This window comes from Colobus angolensis, unplaced genomic scaffold (assembly GCF_000951035.1).
Source record: "Colobus angolensis palliatus isolate OR3802 unplaced genomic scaffold, Cang.pa_1.0 Scaffold7, whole genome shotgun sequence".
Taxonomy (NCBI): domain Eukaryota; kingdom Metazoa; phylum Chordata; class Mammalia; order Primates; family Cercopithecidae; genus Colobus; species Colobus angolensis.
In genome coordinates this window covers 27,467,037-27,485,925 of record NW_012120709.1, presented here as the reverse complement: position 1 = coordinate 27,485,925, position 18,889 = coordinate 27,467,037, and the positions used below count along the sequence as shown (strand labels likewise).

Genomic DNA, 18,889 nt, shown 5'->3' with positions numbered 1-18,889 from the left:
CCTTTTTGCCATTGTGACCAAGAGCTCTTGCTGGCTGCCTCCCCAGGAGTGAAGCAACAGGGGCCTCCTCTGACTCGATGGGCACGTCTACCTGGCAGACCACCGGCAAGTGAACTGGGTTTTGGTTCTGGCTGTGTTCCACTGTGAGACCGTGGGGAAACCACTCACCTACGCTGAGCTCATTTACTTGTCTAATAAATATATGGGGATAATCATGCCTGCTCTGCCTGTCGCTGGAGAGTTGTGAGATAAAATGAAGTAATATGTCATGAGTGATCAGCAATCTGTAAAGGACTAGAGGGATGTGAGATATAGAGAAATGTCTAGAGAGACCATCAGACTGCAAATGGGATGAAAATCACCTGGCTGCCTCCTTCTGCCTTCCCTATCTGTGACCTGTGAGTAGCAGGTGCCCCTCTATGCCCAAGGTCTGCTTTCCCTGCTCCTGCTTCAGCTCTTCTCCCCTATTGGAAGGTGCTTCTCATGACCATCCCTAAGAAGAGGCCTGGGGCAGGGCGGTCCCCAGGAGGAAGCCAGCGCTCTGCAGCTGCTTAGCTATGGTGGCGTGTGCTGGGGGTTAATGAGCCCTAGGTGTGGACATGACTCAGAGTTGGCTACACTCTGGCTACACCCCAGCTGGCTACTTAGGCCACTGGTCCCAAGGAAACTGGTCAGAGGGCACAAGCGGCTCAGTGCAAGCCCATCGGCTCTGCTGAGAAAGGGAATGATGCCTGCTTCCGGAGGGGTCAGTGGAGCCTCGCTCCCGAGTCAAAGGGCATTTTCAGTTGTCAAACTGGCATTCTCTCCAGCGACATGGCGTTTTCTATCTCATGCTCTGGGTGAGGAGGTCAAGGTAGGCCACGATGGCCCTGTCTTCTGACCCCCTACTCCTCCACGGAACGGACCAAACCGAGGCCCTGATTTAAGAACTAGGAACTGTTAGTGTGCTGGGAGAGAAGCGCACTGACCACCTGGAGTCAGGGCTGGCATGGGCCTGTCACAGCGGCTTCGCATTTGCGCTGAGCCCCTTCCCACACACGCTCTGGAACAGTGACCAAGCCACCTGCAGCCAGCTATTTAAAGCAGCGCTGAGTCCTCCCCTCAGGACAGGGCAACCTGCAGGACGGCTGGGTCCTGGAGGAGGGATTTCCTGGGGTAAGGGTGGAGCTGACAAGCGGATGAAGTGGGCAATGGGGCCCTAGCTGCATCCATCCGTGTGAGCAGGCACTCCCCAGAAGGAAAAGCCCCAGGGAGATGAACATCCTGGCATGCTCCTCTCCCAGGGCTTCTGCCCAGGTTCCCGGATGTTGTGGGACTTCCGTGACTCTCCTTGCTGGGACTGTCCATCCTTCTTCCTGGGGACCTGAGCTCCCATTCTCCATGGTGATCTACTCCGTGACGTCTCCGAACTATCTGGTAACAGGCAAGCATCTCGCCCAAGTTTAAATCCTGCTACATTTGTTGTTTATCAGGGAAAATGGAAACCCCAGACAGGAAGGCGTGGCTATCTTAGCTGCATTTTCACCTTCCTAACAGTCCAGTGGCTCTCCGGTAATTCTGTCCAGACCACCCACTCTAGGCACCAGTACTCAAGGGGGGAAACATCACCTGTCCTTTTCCTTTGGCTAAACAGGCTGAGAAGGAAGGGAGAGAACCAAGGTCATAAGTCCTGTACGCTATGGCAGCCAAACCCACAGCAGATCTTTAAGAAAGGATCAAAAAAGTTGTGTTCTGCAAATGTGCCTCTCCAGGCTATATATATATATATAAAATATATATACACACACACATATATACATACACACACACACACACACACACACACACACATTTGTTTCGTTTTGTTTTTCCTTTGCCCCCATAGTGGTCTAATAACAATGACCAGTCCATATGTTTATGTAGCACTTTCAAGTTTTCAAAGAGCCTTCCCACACATTGAATCATTTGCTCAACTCTGAACCACAAGAGTTTGCATTTTCCCACACCTACTGAGATGAACAGGCCAGCAAGCCCCCAGAGCCAGGGGCAGAGACCCAAAGGCTCAGAAGGCTGGTAGAGAGGGCGTGATGTGGCAGCCAGGCTGGCTTCCTCCTGCAGGGACTTCCTGCCAGCAGGCTCATATTTGCATAAATCTGCATATGCCTTCTCAAACCTCAGGTCATTTTCAGGTCAGGAAGTTACCATTGCTTTGCTGAAATTCATCAAGGCTGTTTGTCACCTTCTCTCCCTTCCTCCCTTTGTTCCCGTCTACATCCAGACCCCAGAGAGTGAGTAAGTGGAAGGGGACCAAATGGCACAGAGCAAGCCCCATCCATTGCCCCAAGCTTCTGAGTTGGCAGAAAGCACTCGGCTCCTTGCGTGGGTCTGCTGTAACAGGCAGAGGCTCTGGGGCTCTAGCAGCTAGAGCCGGCTTATCGGACGGCCCCTTTTGTGTCCCCACCCCACTTGGCCTGGTTCACCTCTGCCTGGGGCCTTACCAGACGCCACTGACACAGCGGGTGGATAAGGCGCGAGGGGCGATGGTGGAGCCCTGCTGCATGAACCCCCCGACCGGAAACCAGAGGCTGTTGCCCAGGGAGTACTGGTTCACCAGGAGGTTGCACCGGCCCTGGGCACATGGGTGTGGGCTGTACCACTCGTAGGGCGTCAACCTGTGGGAGAAAAGGAACATACACTAGTGCCACGGAGGTGGGGTGTGAAGGGACACGGGCAGGCTCTTCTGGCTGGTCTCATCTCTGAGACTGGCCTGTGGCCTTGGGCAAGCCACTTCCCTTTGCTGGACTTGGAGTTTCGCAACCAAAAAAAAAAATGAAGCGGGCTGAACTGGGTTGATGGTTCTCAAACTTTTTTTTAATCAAAGAGACATTTTTACCCTCAGTAAACTCTGATGTGGAACTCCAAAATACAAAATAGAGGATGGCCGGGTGTGGTGGCTCATGCCTGTAATCCCAGCACTTTGGGAGGCCGAGGCAGGCGGATTGCTTGAGTCCAGGGGTTCGAGACCAGCCTGGGCAACACAGCGAAAACCCATCTCTACTAAAAAATACAAAAAATTTAGTCAGGTGTGGTGGTGCGTGCCTGTAATCCTAGCTACTCAAGAGGCTGAGATGGGAGAATCACTTGAGCCCAGGAGGTAAAGGCTGCAGTGAGCCAAGATCGCACCACTGTACTCCAGCCTGGACAAACAGAGTGAGACCCTGTCTCAAAAAAAAAAAGATGAAAGTGGAGCACCTGAGGCTAGGAGTGTCAAGAGGTGGACAGCCTGGGAAGCTGCTTGTTCTGTCACTGCCACTGACAGGGTGATGAGAACTACGGTTTGAAGACCCCCAGCCTAGAGCAGTGGTCCTCCAGCCTTAGCCTACCTCAGAACCACCACGCCGGTATGCTGACACAGATGGCTGGGCCCAGTCCCAAAACTTCTGCGTCGGTAAGTCTGGGGTGAAGTCTAAGAATTCCCAAGTTCCCAGATGATGCTGACACCACCGGGCCAGTGTCCACACTGAGAGCCACTGGCCTGATTGATGTCTAAAGCCAGGCTATCCCCTGTCTGTGTTTCAGACCTCCCCAGAGGCTTTCAAAAAAAGATTGCTGCTGCTTGAGTTCCATTCCCAAATATTCTGGTTTCATTGGCTCAGGTGGGGCCTGGGCACCAGTGTTTGCTTAAAGCTCCCCAGTGAGTGTAATGCACTCATGGGGCTGAGAAGGGCTGCTCTAAGCTCTGTGCCTTGGGGTGAGGTGGGGACACTCCCCTGCTTTCCCTCTCAGCCGCACCACTGGCGTCTCTCTGAATGGCCCTTCTGATGCCCAGAATGCCCGCTCTTCCCCCGCCCGCCAGGGACATGCTTGCAGCCCTGGCCCATTTTGTACTCAAAGTCTTCCAGCTCTGACGAGAGAAACATTATGCACAGGTGTGCACCCCCCAGGCGGGTGGGGTGCTGTGTGCTCCGTGTTATCTTCACACTGCTCTTTCCTGCACCCGGCCTGATGTGCACTTGGTGTTCCTACTGTTGCTGCCTCCCATTTCCATCTGCGCCTGCCCCACCCCCCCGAGTACAACACAAACGTGTCAGCGTTGGCCCCTTGACCTGTGAGATGTGCTCTGTCCCTCTGTGCGGGTCCTGAGGAGCTGGCTGGCACTCTGGTGCCCCACTTTGTTGGCTCTCAAGCCTACGGACCATTGGTGGGATCTGCAGAACTTCAAAGATACAGATTCTCAGGCCCTTCCCCTAGAGATTCTGAGCTCATGGGACCGGAGAATTCAAATGTCTAAAAGCTCCCTACGGGACTCTGAAGTCAGCTCGCTTGGCAATGGCTACCAAAGAGCTGTCGTTTTCAGACATTTTTTTTTCCCTGTAAAATCTTACCCTGAAGTACAATATATAAGAAATAACAGTAGAGCTCGTCTGGATGAGGAGGAGTTGGGGACCCAGTCTCTTGTCATTTCACCCCTAAAGGCTCTGGTTGCTCCCAGGAGCCTTTGCAGTCCATAGAACCATGTTTGAAAATCACTACCTTAAGACAGAATACCTTAGACTCCAGTGTTGTGTGCGTGTGTGTGTGTGCGTAGTGAGGAGAGAGAGGCCGTATGGTTAGCCCTTTAGCACATTTTCTGTTAACCTTTCCGTGATGCTAGATGCTGGAGGGAATGTGTTTGGATGTGGAGGGGAGGGAAGAGGGGCAGTGTAACACCCCAGGGCTGGTTGAAAGCTCCAGGCTGCTGCAGGCGTGCTGAAGCAGGCGTGTATGTATCTGCTTACCAAGCCCCAAGACTTTTCAGGGCCCTTGAGGTGACCTGAGTGTTGTGGCATGCCATACACAAGGGCTCACATCCAAGGGGCAAGTGTGAATTACAGAGCAGTGGTGCCAGGGCTCATGTAGACAGCCTTCTAACGCGGCAGCAGTGTGGCAAAGTGGAGAGGTGAGGTGTCAGACAGCGTGCTAGCTCCCCGTCTCGCAGGCCGTCACTGACAGCAGATACTCAACAGTGGCCATGCCTACAGGCCCGAGAGGGGTTGGTGGCACCTGAGCAGCAAACTCTGCCACGTTTGAAAATGACCAGGTTGTCAGCAAAGCCTGTCTTTTTTGGCTGCATCTTGGCCCCAAAGACCTTCCTGATCTTGGGGACCTTGGTCTCCACTGGAAGAGGAATGTGCAGACAGGTTGATGCAACCCTTCTCTGGCAGGCTGGGAAGTACCCCCAGGGGTTAGGTAGTCCGTGGTTCCCTAGGGCTCACCGTGCAGCAGCTCCATCCCTGAGTGCCACCTCAATCCAGTGAATGAACATGCCCTCGGGGAAGACCCCGCCCACGCCACAGAGATGGGATGTGCCCTCTAAAACGGTCTGCCCTGCCCCTGTGGCCCGGAGGCAAAGGTAATAACTGAGGAGACACCTGCAAACGGAGCCACGGACAGATTTCCAGAAGCTCCTCCTGAGTAGCTCTCGGCTCCCACATAACAGCCCTTTGTGAGCCTCCACCGCAGTAAGTGGAGGGCTAGCAGCACCAGGGACCTGAGTGAGTGGCCTGGGAGCCACCAGGGCTCATTCCACTTCTGGAGGGTTAAGCTGGCTTTCCTGCAGCTCAGGCTGGTCCAATAGCCCGTGGCCTCGAGCGAAACTACCTTTTCTGTGCACATTTTTGGGAGGCCACAGCCTCAGGCTGCTCCTCGGGTTTTTCCATAGGGCCAGGGCAGCCCCTGGTTTCCTGGGGATCCGGCAGGGCTTGTTCTCCCCACTCCTGAGTCTGGCCCATGCGTCTCAACTCAGCACTTCTCGAAAACGCCTCTCTCCACCCCGTCTCCTTGCATCCCGCCACCAGCCTCCATGGTTTGCATTTGACAAGGCAGCTGTGTTTTCAGAGACAGACCCAGGCTGTCTGCACAGGAGGCCTTCTCCCTGGCCTGCTCCACTACAGCCCCCAGTGCCCCCAGTCCAGATTCGCAGGCTCTGTTTCTTGTCATTCAGCACTTTGTGGCGGATCCTTTGTGGCAATGACTGATGCCAGGGCAGCCAAATGCATAGTGCTTAATGAGAGTCATCTTCCCGCCACCCTCACCCCTCCTCTGTTCCCAGGGCTCCTACACAAGCAGGGGGGGCTCTGGGGGGAAGTGGGAGGGACAGGAGGCAGAGGTGCAGAAGCCAAGCCACCGGTCTGCGTTGTGCACAGTGGGGAATGTTTGGATGGGCAGCGTGAGGTCGACAGCGGGGCAGGGAGCATTTCAGGTCCCCAGTCCTTCTCCTGTCCCTCTAGTTTGGCACCAAGATCTTCCCAACCCACTCCTCTCCTCCTCCCCACCCCCTCCCCATGCAGTTCCCAGAGGTGGACACGAGGTGGCGGTGTGAGGACAGGGAAGGGAAGAGGAGCCTACCGAGCCACCAGGAAGAGGACACAGCTGACAGCCAGATAGGCTAGAAGCATGAAGAGCCAGACGCCCGGAGAAAATGGGTCCAGGAAGGAGAAATAGCCGGGTTTGCGTCCCTGGAAATGGAGAGAAAAACAAGATTCACCGCACACATTCAGTCAAAACGACCTTGGGGCAGGCAGGGCAGGGCAGAGGAGGTAGTGAGTATGGGTCTGGCCCCAGGTCCCATTTCTCTGGGTTCTGGGTGATTGGTTTAAATGACACTGGGAATGAGGGTGTAGCCAGGCTGGGCAAACACCACCACCCAGCCCTGACCTCAGCAGGTGACACAGAACAGCAGCAGGGGCCATGCCACTTCCTGGGATGAGGCAGGCTTTGTGCTGGCAAAGAGGAACAACCCTCAGTGCCCCGAAGTACCACCCTGTGTCCTCCATGGGGGTCCAGGATGGACTCAGGGAGCACCTTTGAGCTGCTGCTGTCTGCACTGCTGGATTCGACCACAGCATCCCTCTTAGACACTCACATCTTTTTCACAAGGATGGTAATACAACCGGAATCTCTGGGTTTTGTTTGCGGGGTGATCTCACACAGTAAGACCTTCCCCTGTCAACCTCACAACAGTCCTGGGAGGCATAAGTTATTATTCTCATTTTACAAGTGAAGAAGCCAAAGCCGAGGGCGGTCAGATGTGTGCCCGAGGTTCCACAGCATGTAAGTGGAAGATCCAAACAAGCCCACGTTTCCTGACTCAAAGCCCAGGGCTCACACCACTGTGCTGTGGGAAAACACGTTGCAAGGCCAGGGATGAGTTTGGCCAGAGTCCTGTGAGCCAGACGATGGAGCCAGGAATGGAATCCTGGGCGCCAAGCTCCCCACCATTCTTCACGGGGAAACAAAAGGGAATGAGAAGGATGGAGTTAAGTTATCTGCTCCAAGTCTTTAGCCGTGTGCTCTCAGGCAAGTGCCCACCCCTCTCTGGCCTCATTTGGAGTGGGACTAGATCCGAGGTGACGATGATCCGAGGTGACCAGTGACCTACGGACGCATACAGCCCACAGACTTGGTTTATCCTGTAGCATCTACCTCATTTGTATTAGTTGCCAGCGTTAAATAATTAGGTAACTTCACATACAAATCTAGATTTCTGGCTTTTTAAAAAAGGGGGCGATCTTGACACCACTGAGTCCAAGTTCCCAACTGGCTGAAGCTGAGTGTGGGCTGCCCACTGGAGACAGGGCACGTTCTCTGCAGCTCCGTGCTGCTACCCTGTCTTGTCCCAGGCTGGTTTCTTTCATTTACTATAAAACCACTGGACTTAGATGCGCTCTAAGGACTACTGTAAATGGAAAACGCTATGATTCTATGAGGCCAGAAATCCAGGAAGTCCGTGGATAGGACTGAAAATCAGTACTAAGCTCAGGGTCCTATGAACAGGTCAGCGTTTAAGCTCAAGATCATATCGGCCATGGCGCAACTTACTGTCACTATCAAGGTATGTCATTTTCACACTGGGGTTCCCAGAAACACAAAAGGGAACTCCCTATGCCAATACCGAGCTAAACTCAACCAGCCCTCTGAGCTTTCATTATGCAGGGGAAGCTAGAAGAAGCTGAGAAACTCCAAGTAACAACAGCTGTTTCCACGGCTGCATCTGAGGCAGGTGGGAGCAGACAGTTCTGCACGCTTCTGTTGTATCTGCATAGCCCCCATCATGGGTGATTTCCAGCTCCTCTTCTGGATGCTTTTCCCTTCCTTCTTAGGGAGCCAGTGGGCACACTGTGTTTCCTTCTACCTGCGGTGCAGTTTTACTTTCCTCTTTGGGACAAGAGCCGGAGGGTACATGGAGAGGACGCAAATACTCATCCTCTGCCAAAAACGGTAGCTGTTCTTGGGCACTGTGGCCTTTCGGCAGCATGACAATGACCTCTCATATGGTCTATCTGAAACTGTTTCTCTTTCACAGTATGGGCTCAGACCACGGAACTGCCCTTTGATACCAACTGCAAGTTCTTTGACCCACTGTGGATCCATGCTCAGTCTGCAGACAACACTCAGGTATTATTGGAAAAATGGAACAACGGGGGACAAAACCCAGTAACTTAGGGAAGGGAACAGGAGAGGAACGAGGAGATCATTTGAGCTTGTCTCATCCCGTCATTACATAAATCCTCTAACAGAAGGTAAAGGACTCCAGAGCAGCAGAATCCAAGTCCCCAGTTAATCATTCCTGTGTCCATCACGGCTTGACTGTGTTTCCTTCATCATCCTAAGAGCCAGAGGCAGACACAGGAAGACACAGAGAGGGCAGGATCCATATACAGAGTCTGGAATCAGTAAAGGAGCCGATCATGCCTATACACCTACCGCAATAGAAATCACTAGCGTGATCCACTGCTGGGGTCTTTTGTGACCCCAGAGTTTCTCTGAGCAAATGTGCATGAATTCCACGTGCCCTGTCACTTACGACTGTTTCAATCTGTCTCTCAACTGAAAAATCTATTACTGTTGCTTTCTGAATCTGAAACCCCATTAGATGCTCAATGTCAGAAATCTATACCTGATTATATCACAACAGGTGAAATTGAGGAAAATGACAGCACTATTTAAAGCTGCCATATTTGGCTAAGGGTGATAAGGAATGATGCACAGCTGTGGGAAAAATTCCTAGAGACCAAAGAACATCACACAAACAAAAACCAAGACATGAACAAAGCTCTCCCAGAAACATACCAGTCACGTTGGCAAGGCAACATCTGATTCTACTTGTGATTGACTGATGCCAACCAGAAGAGCAAGGAATGGGCAGTCATTTGAGATTTGGGTCCGGGCTTATACAGCCTGGGCTTAGGCTAAATCCATGCTGTTTCTATGATGCCAAAGAGAAGTATGTTTCTTGCTTGCAAGATTCTGAGTGCCTATCATTTTTTTCTATGTGGATAGTTTAGATCACTTTCTTCCCAAAAGACATGAGTTACTGGCGCTTGGGGCAAGTCAGGTGTCACATGCCATAGGCATTTCTTCCGAATAATTGATTTTCCTTAGCACAAAGCAGGTATGACAGTGATGCCTTTCTTTTGAAGACCTAAAAGTACTTCACTATGTTCTCTTGATTTCAATACCCAATTTTCCATACTGACAGATGGAAGAACTGAGACCCAGGGAGGTTAAGTGCCTCGCTCAAATCATTGGTGATGGCTTCAGTTTCTCTGGTGCTCATTCATCAAGCTGTGCCATAGGCATGCCACACTCTCCTTCATTCAAATGGCAGCTGTACTGCATCTTCCTCTCCTTTTCATCTTCACATCTTTATTTACTTCAATAAATTCCCTAATTAATCCCACGCCTTCTCCCCAATGCCAGCAAACTCTCAACCTACACACCCTCTTAGAGTACTCTTGAACATTATTTATTTATACCCATAACCATTTATTGTGACTCTGCTGTATTTATAGGCATTTGTATTGACTTATACACGTTTCTGTTGACTGTGAGTTGGCCAGTTCCTTCAGGTGAATACAACCACTTTGGAGGTAGATTGGTGGTTATATATAGTCTATGCCCCGAATGTTGAAGACAGGTCAAGCTCTGCTGATGAAATTGAAAATTAGACGGCAGCAAAATTAGAATTAGCTCCCTTGACGTTTGGACTGTGCATCAGACTGACCGTCAATCAGTATCCCTGATGCTCTTTGACGGAGGGAGAGATGCAAAGGGCTGGTCATCAACTGACCACAATCCTGGTGTGTGTAGGTCCTTTGCACGATAGTAGTGGGGCTATCCATGGAGCTGTGAAGTGGCATTAAACTCCCCTTGCATGTCCAACGTTCCTCTTATCCTTAAAAATAATCTGTTAGCTCATTGATACTTCACTCTATATATACTGGAAGAAATGACATTCTAGGAAGAATGCAATTGCTTTCCCAGAGTCTGAAGCCAGATTCACAGGGACACCAGAGCCAGGCAGTCAGGACAGGTAGTGAATAAAACCTAGACTCTGGAGCCAGACTGTGCAAGATTGAATTCTGGCCCTACCGTTTACAAGACACACAATCCTGGGTAAGCTGGGTAACCTCTAGGTCTCTGTTTCCTCCTGTGTAACATGCAGGAAATAATAAAACCTACCTCACGGGGTTGTTTTGAGAATTCAGTGAGTTAACACATAGAGCTATATGTATGTTCACTCCTCTTCTGTCTAATGGTAGCCATGAGTGAAGGGGGAGTGGGGAGATGGTGTGTTACAAAGGCGGGAACTTCCTTTTATACTGATGCCTTCCTCACTGGACAAGAAATACTATACTTTCTCTCTTATGGTGACACATGTTAAAGATGCTTTGGGGAAGAATGCTATCTGGCTACGGCCACTTTTCAGAACTCCTGGAGTTTCTATGGCTGTAATATATGCATCATGAGAGTTCCTCTAGGGCTCTCCAGAGAAGCACTTAGGGCAATACCAGGCTTTCTTCTGGAAGGAGGACTCTTAAAAGCCAGTGATTCCAACCTTTAGAACTCAATCCCTCCTCAGCCTTCCCAAAGAAGTCACTGACAGAGTGGACCAGACATGTGGCAGGTTCTCTTGGATCTGTGTTAGGGCTCTGTAGCCTAGTCACCATTTCCCTACACAAATGCGTGATACTAGCTCTCTTCTTTCCTGAAACTCCATCCCCTCCCAGCATAGCCAAGGACAAAGGGTCCTTCATGTGCTTTTTTACAGTCTTTAGAACTAAATGGCAATTTATAGAAAGGTTGCTTGTGATATAGTCAACTCCCAGCAGTGCCCAATGGTCACTCAAACACTGTCCAGGGCTGAAGAGGTAAGAGAATGCAGTCTCTCCAAGACTCCTTCTGGGAGAGGCAGGAGGAGGTGATTTCCTCCTGTCCCTCAGCAGGATCCCATGGATGGCCTCCCTCAGTGTGTCTGCAATGGATTGTCCTGCTGATATTTTGGTTTAGCATGCGCTTTCCACCTCTGACTCCAAGAGGAAAAAAGGAAGCAATTAATTAATTCCTATCCAGGTAAAGCACCCAGATGGGTCTGTTGCCCATAGAACTCATATGCTAGTGTATCTGTTTCCACTTACTGGCTGAAAATCTGGTGTGAGGAGACCTACATTCTAATCCTGGCACTGACCTGTTCTTGCTGAGTGGTGGTGCTAGGCAAGTCACTCAACTTATCTGGGTGCCATTATCTTCTCCCATAGAAAGGAGCATCATGAACGGAGCACCTTAATCCACATGAAGAGGGGCCGTGAGAATTACTAAAATAATGTTGATAACATACCTCGAGCTTCTTCAGAGAGAGGCACTCAGTAAATAACTAATATTAATATGATTATACATTCAGGGATCCATATTTCCATTATATGGGCTATCCTGTTACTTAGCTTTAAGGAATAGAACTCTATTCATTTTCCATTTTCTTATAACAGAGTATTAAGCAGTATTAGAAATGATTCACTGGTTTACTTAGCATTGTTCTCCATTTTCCTAGACAGTCTTTCTGAAACGAAACAGACCTTCTTGAAAAACGGGTAATATATCCAGCAATGTCATGCATTAATTTAATGTCAGCATTTATTTCTCCCTCACTTTTTTTTTTTTTTTGAGACAGAGTCTTGCTCTATCGCCCAGGCTAGAGTGCAATGTTGCAATCTTGGCTCACAACAACCTCCGCCTCCAGGGTTCAAGCGATTCTCCTGCCTCAGCCTCCTGAGTAGTTGGGATTACAGGCGTGCACCACTATGCCCAGCTAATTTTTGCATTTTTGGTAAAGACAGGGTTTCACCATGTTGGTCAGGCTGGTCTCGAACTCCTGACCTCATAATCTGCCCACCTCAGCCTCCCAAAATGCTGGGATTACGGGAGTGAGCCACTGCGCTCAGCCTATTTCTCCCTCACTTTTTAAACACTGTCTGATTTTTCTTTTCCTTGAGAAAGAAGACTCTAGCTAAGAGTTAAGAAGAGAAAATGAACAGAGTATAAAACTTTCCCATTTGTTAACCAAAGGTAGGACAAGTTGGTATGGAGGGAAAATGATAAGCTCACATTTTCCAGGGAGTCTCGGATATTCTAGCTGGCTTGGGACCCTCTCTGGGATCAGAGATAGTATCCTCAGATGGGAAAGGATCTTGAAAAATCACCTAAAGCATAGCGTTGACACTGAAAGAAATACACCTGTGATGCCATAAAGACAGGTAGTTGGACATGTATGGAGATTTGGAGACCAAAAACCTGGTTTCAATGCCCCCTGCAACATTGTGTTGCTTTTCCTCTTTCCCCTGCACTCACTGGGCTCACAGAGTTCAGAATTTTGTCCTGTAAAATGAGAATCATACTACCTGCTTCACAGCATTGTTCCATTAAACCAGAGACTGTACATGGAAGTGCTTTATAAATTAGGAGACGTGAGTCAACAAACCACCATCTTACACATATTCCCAATCTCCTAGAAGATGTCAATACTGAGTCTTTATTTTAACTTATCTAATTTTTTATAAGATGGGGTCTTGCTCTGTTGCCCAAGCTGCAGTGCAGTCATAACTCACTATAGCCTCGAACCCTGGTGATACTCCTGCCTCAGCCTTCAAAGTGGTTGGGATTACAGGCGTGCACCACTGCACCCAGCAACAATGAACTGTTTGGATGAGATTTATTCATGTGGGGGTTCTATGGGCCAAACACTGAATCCCAGGTTGGCTTCTATCACACCCTGATGATGCCTTGCTATAACAGTCAGGGTGTGCTTGAGGAATACAAACGCACTTTAATATTAATCTGAGCAAAACATCATTAGGTAAATTGCTGCTGCAGAAAAAAAGAGACAGAAAACTACATGATATACTCTTAACATCAAATACAGATGGTTTTGGTTTTTCATATTCTTTTCCCCTCCATTCACAGGTATATTTGAGAGCTCAAAGTATGCATCAATATCATAAAACCCTTGACTGCAAAATGTCCTTGGAATTATACTGCCATACCAAATACTAAACTTATCATTATAAGGAGATGAGCTGATGTGCCAGGGAAACCAAGAGTCTTGAACTTCAGATGTTCTGCCACTTGGCTCCCATCCTTGAAGTACCAGGGGACAACAAAGGCTAAAGGCTGGACCAACTATATATAGCCTAGAAGCCCATCTGGCCCCAGACACGGATTCTGATACTTTCTCAGGTGGATGCTATGTTGTGTGTGGAATATGCAGGCATTGAGAGAGAAAGAGAGAGAGAGAGAGAGAGAAACAGAGAGAGAGAGCAGTGAGTTCAGGTGGCAGCTATAGCCAGACCTGAGCAGAGGCCGCATTTAGGCTGCCTGAAACATCTGCCTCCCACCTCTTTTTGTTCTCAAGACCTACAGGGGTAAAGGCCAGAAGGCAAAAAAAATCTATTTGGGTCACTTGTCCTGCTGCCTGGAATACTGGCCCTGTAGGGTTCCCTAATAGAATCTCAGGTTCCTGGGGCTCAGTGCTGCCCAATCAGGAGCACAAAGGAAAGCACAGCATTCACTGCCCACAGGATCACTGGATTTATGGCCTGCCCTCCTTCCTTCCTTTTAAGTAAATACTGTATGTTTAGGATGACCCCATTTTTCATGCCAAAAATCATATAAAAATCTATGGTCTGACAAGAGGGTACCTTTCCCTTAATGTAACTCCCATTGGAGGCTACAAAGGGAGAGAGAGATAAACAAAGAATAATATAATGCAGCCTAAAAGTGTTATAATAGAGCATAGGCAGACGGCAAGCAGCTCCATCTAGGGGAGCCACATGGAAGAGCAAGTGCCATTTGAGCTGGGTATTGAAAGCCAGGCAAGAGTTTGTTAGCTGGCTGAGAGGCAAGCAGATGAGCATGAACCTAGATGAGGAGGCAGGAAGGGGCTGACCTGACAAAAGAGCAGTGAGCAGCAAGGGGCAAAGGCGCCAGCAGGCAAAGACGTGGATGTAGGAAAGTTGAACTTTTTTGTGTGAGTGATGGGCTGCTGGTGAATGATTTCAAGTAGGAGGTTGATATGATTACATTTGTTTTTTTTTTTTAAACCAACACCCAGGCTGCAAATAGATTATGAAGGAACAATTAATACACATTTCTTGAGTATAATAGCTAACACTTTACTGTGTATATGTTAGGCACTGCTATGAATGTATTACATACGTATTCTCATTTAATTTGCATGACAACCCATTTTTACAGATGAAGAAGCTGAGATGTATGTGACATGCATCTAATAACTGTAAAAGATGGGAATACACCCAGACAGTCTGGGTTCAGAGTCCATGGTTCTCACTCTGCCATTTCTTAGTGAATGTATATAATGACTGTTGCCTTTTGATGGGGATCCAGTAATGGACAAGAAATGCCTTGCCCTAAAGGAGGATACAGGCTGCAGGAATGGCAGCAGAGATTAGGAAAGCCTGAACCAAGGCACAAGTGGGGATACGCAGTGTATTTGAGAACTCTTTGGGAGGCGAGATGACCAACAGAATGTGTAAGGCAAGAAAAGTTAAGGATGGCTCAGGTTGCTGGATGGAAATTCCATTACCTGATATGGGGCACAGGGAAGGAGGGATAAGTGTGAGTCAGAAACACATGGAATGCAGTTTGTGACACAGTTTTTGGGGTGCCTGTGAGACGTCCAGATGGAGATGTGAAGAAATGTGTCAGAAATACACTACTGGAACTCGGGGGAGCAGCCAGGGTTAGATTCACAGATTTGGGAGGGAGTGAGATTATCCAGGGAGAGTTGGTAGAACAAGAATAGAAAAGGACATTTAAGGTGGGTGAGAAAGAAAGAGAGAGAGAGAGAGAGAGAGACAGAAGGGAGGGAGGGAAGGTGAGAGGGAGGGAGGGGGGAGGGAGAGAGAAAGAGAGAGAAAGAGAGAGAGAGAGAGAGAGAGAGAGGAGAGAGAGAAAGAAAGAGAGACTTTTAAAAAGCATGATGGAAAAACAGTAACAAATGCCAAAGCCAGAATCCTCAGCCAGCCTGTGAGTAACAGGGAGTAGGTGGTAAAAAGAGCAAAACATTCTTATTTTGGTCCTAAGGATGCCTGAACAGAAACAGAGATTATACCCGGTGTTAGGAAGAAGGTAAATATCCCACAGTCAACTGTTGATGATCTGTGCTCATGAAAGTGCCTAGATAAGCTTAGATCGCTGGAAAGTCACAGATTATTTCTTTAGACTTCAGAGACATACTTGCCACTACTTATTATTTTGGAGGCTTCAGCAATAATTCTTAACTAGGCATTCTAAGTTAATTATTTTTACATTTGCACACAGGTTTGATTGCCACCAGATGCTCACTTTTTGGTAACAATAACTCATCAGTCAGGTGACCTCATAAACATAGAACTAACATAGACATTCTCAATCCTTATAGATCATAAATTTGATTAAATTACCCATATTATTGCTCACAGATAACAATTAGAGAAAAATTGCAAAAGAACGAACACCCAGTGTTTAATTTCATTACCTTAACACTATGATATTAGAGATAGAGTCTCTATGTAATTTTAGAATTAGGCTCTTGGGGTGGACTCTACTAGTTCATCCTTTAGGCACAGCAGATCTTCGTAAGGCCTCCTCTGTTTCAGACATAACAACATTCATCTCAGACTTATTCTAACCAGGTATCCCCTGGGTTAGTCAATTTGGGATTGTTCTCTCCTCAGCTGACTTTTTGGTACTTTCTAAGCATGGTGTCTCATACACAGAATGCACTCAATAAATATTTGTTGAATAAATGTATAAACTGTCAGTTCTGCTTAGTGTAAGCTGTTCATCCCAGCACTCATTTCCTGCTTGGCCCCCTGTTATCAATCAGGTCTAGGCAGCCACGTGGCATCCTGGTGCTTCAGTGTGGAGGCCAGAAGAGGAGAGGAATCCTCACCCAACAGTCAGGTGTGTGTGTTTGTGTGTATGGAGAGAGGGACAGAGATAAAGAGAGATTGGGAGAGACAGGGAAAGTTATTTTAAGAAATTGGCTCACAGGATTGTGGGGGCTGATAAGTGCAAAAGGTAGGCAGGCTAGAAACTCAGGCAGGATTTCTCTGTGATAGACTTAAGGCAGAATTCCTTCTTTGGGAAAGCTCAGGTTTTGCTCTTATGTCCTTCAACTGATTGGATGAGGCCCACCCACGTTATCAAGAGTACTCTCCTTTACAACGTCAATTCACTGTAGATGTTAATCCTGCCTACAAATACCTTCACAGAAACACCTGACTAGTATCTGACCAAGCATCTAAGCAACATAATCTAGCCAAGTTGACACAGAAAAGTTAACATCCCAGAAACGAATGCAGGGAAACTCATACAGGTCTTCAGGTGGTAGGAAACATTTAGTCAACAACCCAGTTTGGGATGTCCAGAGGGTTAGTGAATTGTGGTTTCTTTCTGGTCAGAGTTGGGATTCAGGACAGTGGTGCCCTAGGTGGGGAGGTAGGTGGGGAGCCTAGCAGTAGGTGTTTCCCAGTGGTGAAAACATTTGGGGTCAGGTGCCTTCCACCAGATGGTTCCTGATGGGCCACTGAGTCACCAGGAGGGCTTTAGTTCCCTCCAGGAATCTAGACATCAAGGCCAGAGCCTAGTTGTGTGGCTACCACAGGCCATAGCAGGGTAGTTTGGACAAAGGCTGTGTGTCTCCATTTCTTTTGGATGTCCCCTGACTCCAGGGGTCAATGTAGGGGAGGGGAGCTCCAGAAATGGTGCCGGCTGGAAGACTGCCCAGTGAGTACCAACAGATGTAACGATGGCAAGACACCCTCCTGGAGATAAGGGGCCTGGGTTCCAGGCTCAGCCCTGAACTAGCCCCAAGCATGACTTCAGTTTCTGTATCTGTAAACTGGGAATTATCATACCTGCCCTCTTTCCCCCAAAGAACCATCTTGAGGACCAACTGAGAAAAAGGGTGCACAGAAGTGCCCTACGCAAGTCATTCAAAGACCACACACAGGAGGGTGGCAAGCTGCTGTCCTGTAGAAAGCACAGGCTTCAAACACAGCATTCCCGGGTTTGAACCCTGTTCTTTCACTTACTAGCATGTGGCCTTGCCCATATTTTTAAACTGATTGCAACTCAGTTTCCTCATTTCTAAAATAAGAACGACACAGCTGTATTCATCTCCCAGGACTGCCATAAAAAAGTACCACAACTGGTGGCTTAAAACAACAGAAATTTATCATGTCATAGTTCTGGAGGCTGGAAGGCCACATCGAGGTGTTGGTGGGGCCAGGCTCTCTCTGCAGACTCTAGGAGAATCCTTCCTTCTCTCCTCTAGCTTTTGGTGGTTGCCAGCAATACTTGGTGTTCCTTGGCTTGTAAATGCATCACTCCAATCTCTGCCTTCGAATTCCCAAGGCATTCTCCTCTATGTGTCTGTGTTCAAATTCTGTTCTTTTTATAAGGACACCAGACATTGGATTAGGGTCCAGCCTAATCTAGTATGGCCACATCTTCACTTGAGTACATCTGCAAAGACCCTGCTTCCAAATGAGGTCACATTCACAGGTCCTAGAGGTTAAAACTTCAACATACATTTTGGCTGGGGGGACACAATTCAACCCTGAACAACAACCCCCATCACAGGGTTGGGAGCACAGGCGGGAGCTGCAAAGGTGGACAATCCCCCTTTCTCTAGAGCTGGGATGTGGGGCCTGGCAAGGGGTCAATTCTTCAGCAGGCATGTTGGGTGATCTCTTGGTCTCTACCCTGCTGGGCAGCCTCGGGGTACAGGCTCTGTTCTGGAGCATCCCACGGCAGCTGAATCACGGGCACTGAAACTGACTAGCGTGTTGGGCAAATCTGTATGACGCTCTGCACTTAGAGCCAGTTCAGCTAACAAGAGGAAAGGAAGGCTCTTCTGGTCCAGTAAGGTAAACTAGCAAAGTCAGCTATTTGCTGGCGCTGTAATGATTATCCACTGGTGGATGGGACCCAGCCAGGGTGACTCTTCCTCTGCTCTTCCCACCGGCCAGAATACTTGAAGGTCGTGTCTGTACTCTGCTGCCTGTTGGTGCGTTCTCACAGACTCACTGTGACACTCACCTTGGCCTACCCAGCCAGAGGAGTCTTTCTGATAGGGAGCATGGAACGCAGAAAAGGGCAGGCCAGGTATAAATGACATTAAATTATCCACAATTTATTCTCCAGGACAGATCATTGAGAGAGAAAGAATCTACATTCCCTTGCCAGTTGCAACACTAGAAGTGAACACAGGTGGACTTGGAAGTTGGCAACGTGCTTGAGAAATGCTAGGGTGGCTTATCTGGGCTGCAGGCAAGGTAGCAAAGTGACCCACGGGGCCAATCACCAACACAGGATCCACCAAGTATTGAATGACCATTCTTGGTCATTGCTATTCAGAGAGGCAGAAGCAATTTTTACTGGAAAGCCCACAAGCATGACTTTTCCATCCCTCCAGTTTGCAAGTTTGTGCAGCTGATAGGAGAAAAAATAGCCCAGCACATTTGCATTTAAGTCTTGAAATCTAAATATTTCCGTGAGTCATTCATTATTCCCGTATAACTCAGTGTTT

At 48.6% G+C, this 18,889-nt stretch overlaps 1 protein-coding gene and 1 long non-coding RNA gene across 3 annotated transcripts in view; one reads left to right on the top strand and one right to left on the bottom strand.

The window, feature by feature from the left end:
- The window catches only part of GRIK4 (glutamate receptor, ionotropic, kainate 4), a 432,235-nt gene that overhangs the window by 28,925 nt on the left and 384,421 nt on the right, over positions 1–18,889 (bottom strand). For both annotated transcript variants that reach the window (XM_011926979.1, XM_011926978.1), the window contains exons 14-15: positions 6,367–6,476; positions 2,478–2,651 (exon numbers count right to left, since the gene is read on the bottom strand). In XM_011926979.1, coding sequence (XP_011782369.1) covers positions 2,478–2,651; positions 6,367–6,476 — 284 coding nt within the window. The remainder of the gene's footprint in view (positions 1–2,477; positions 2,652–6,366; positions 6,477–18,889) is intronic.
- On the top strand, positions 1,342–18,846 carry LOC105501137. The gene is made up of 3 exons (XR_001000143.1): positions 1,342–1,423; positions 8,324–8,415; positions 18,505–18,846. It is a non-coding gene; the product is annotated as an uncharacterized LOC105501137 (long non-coding RNA).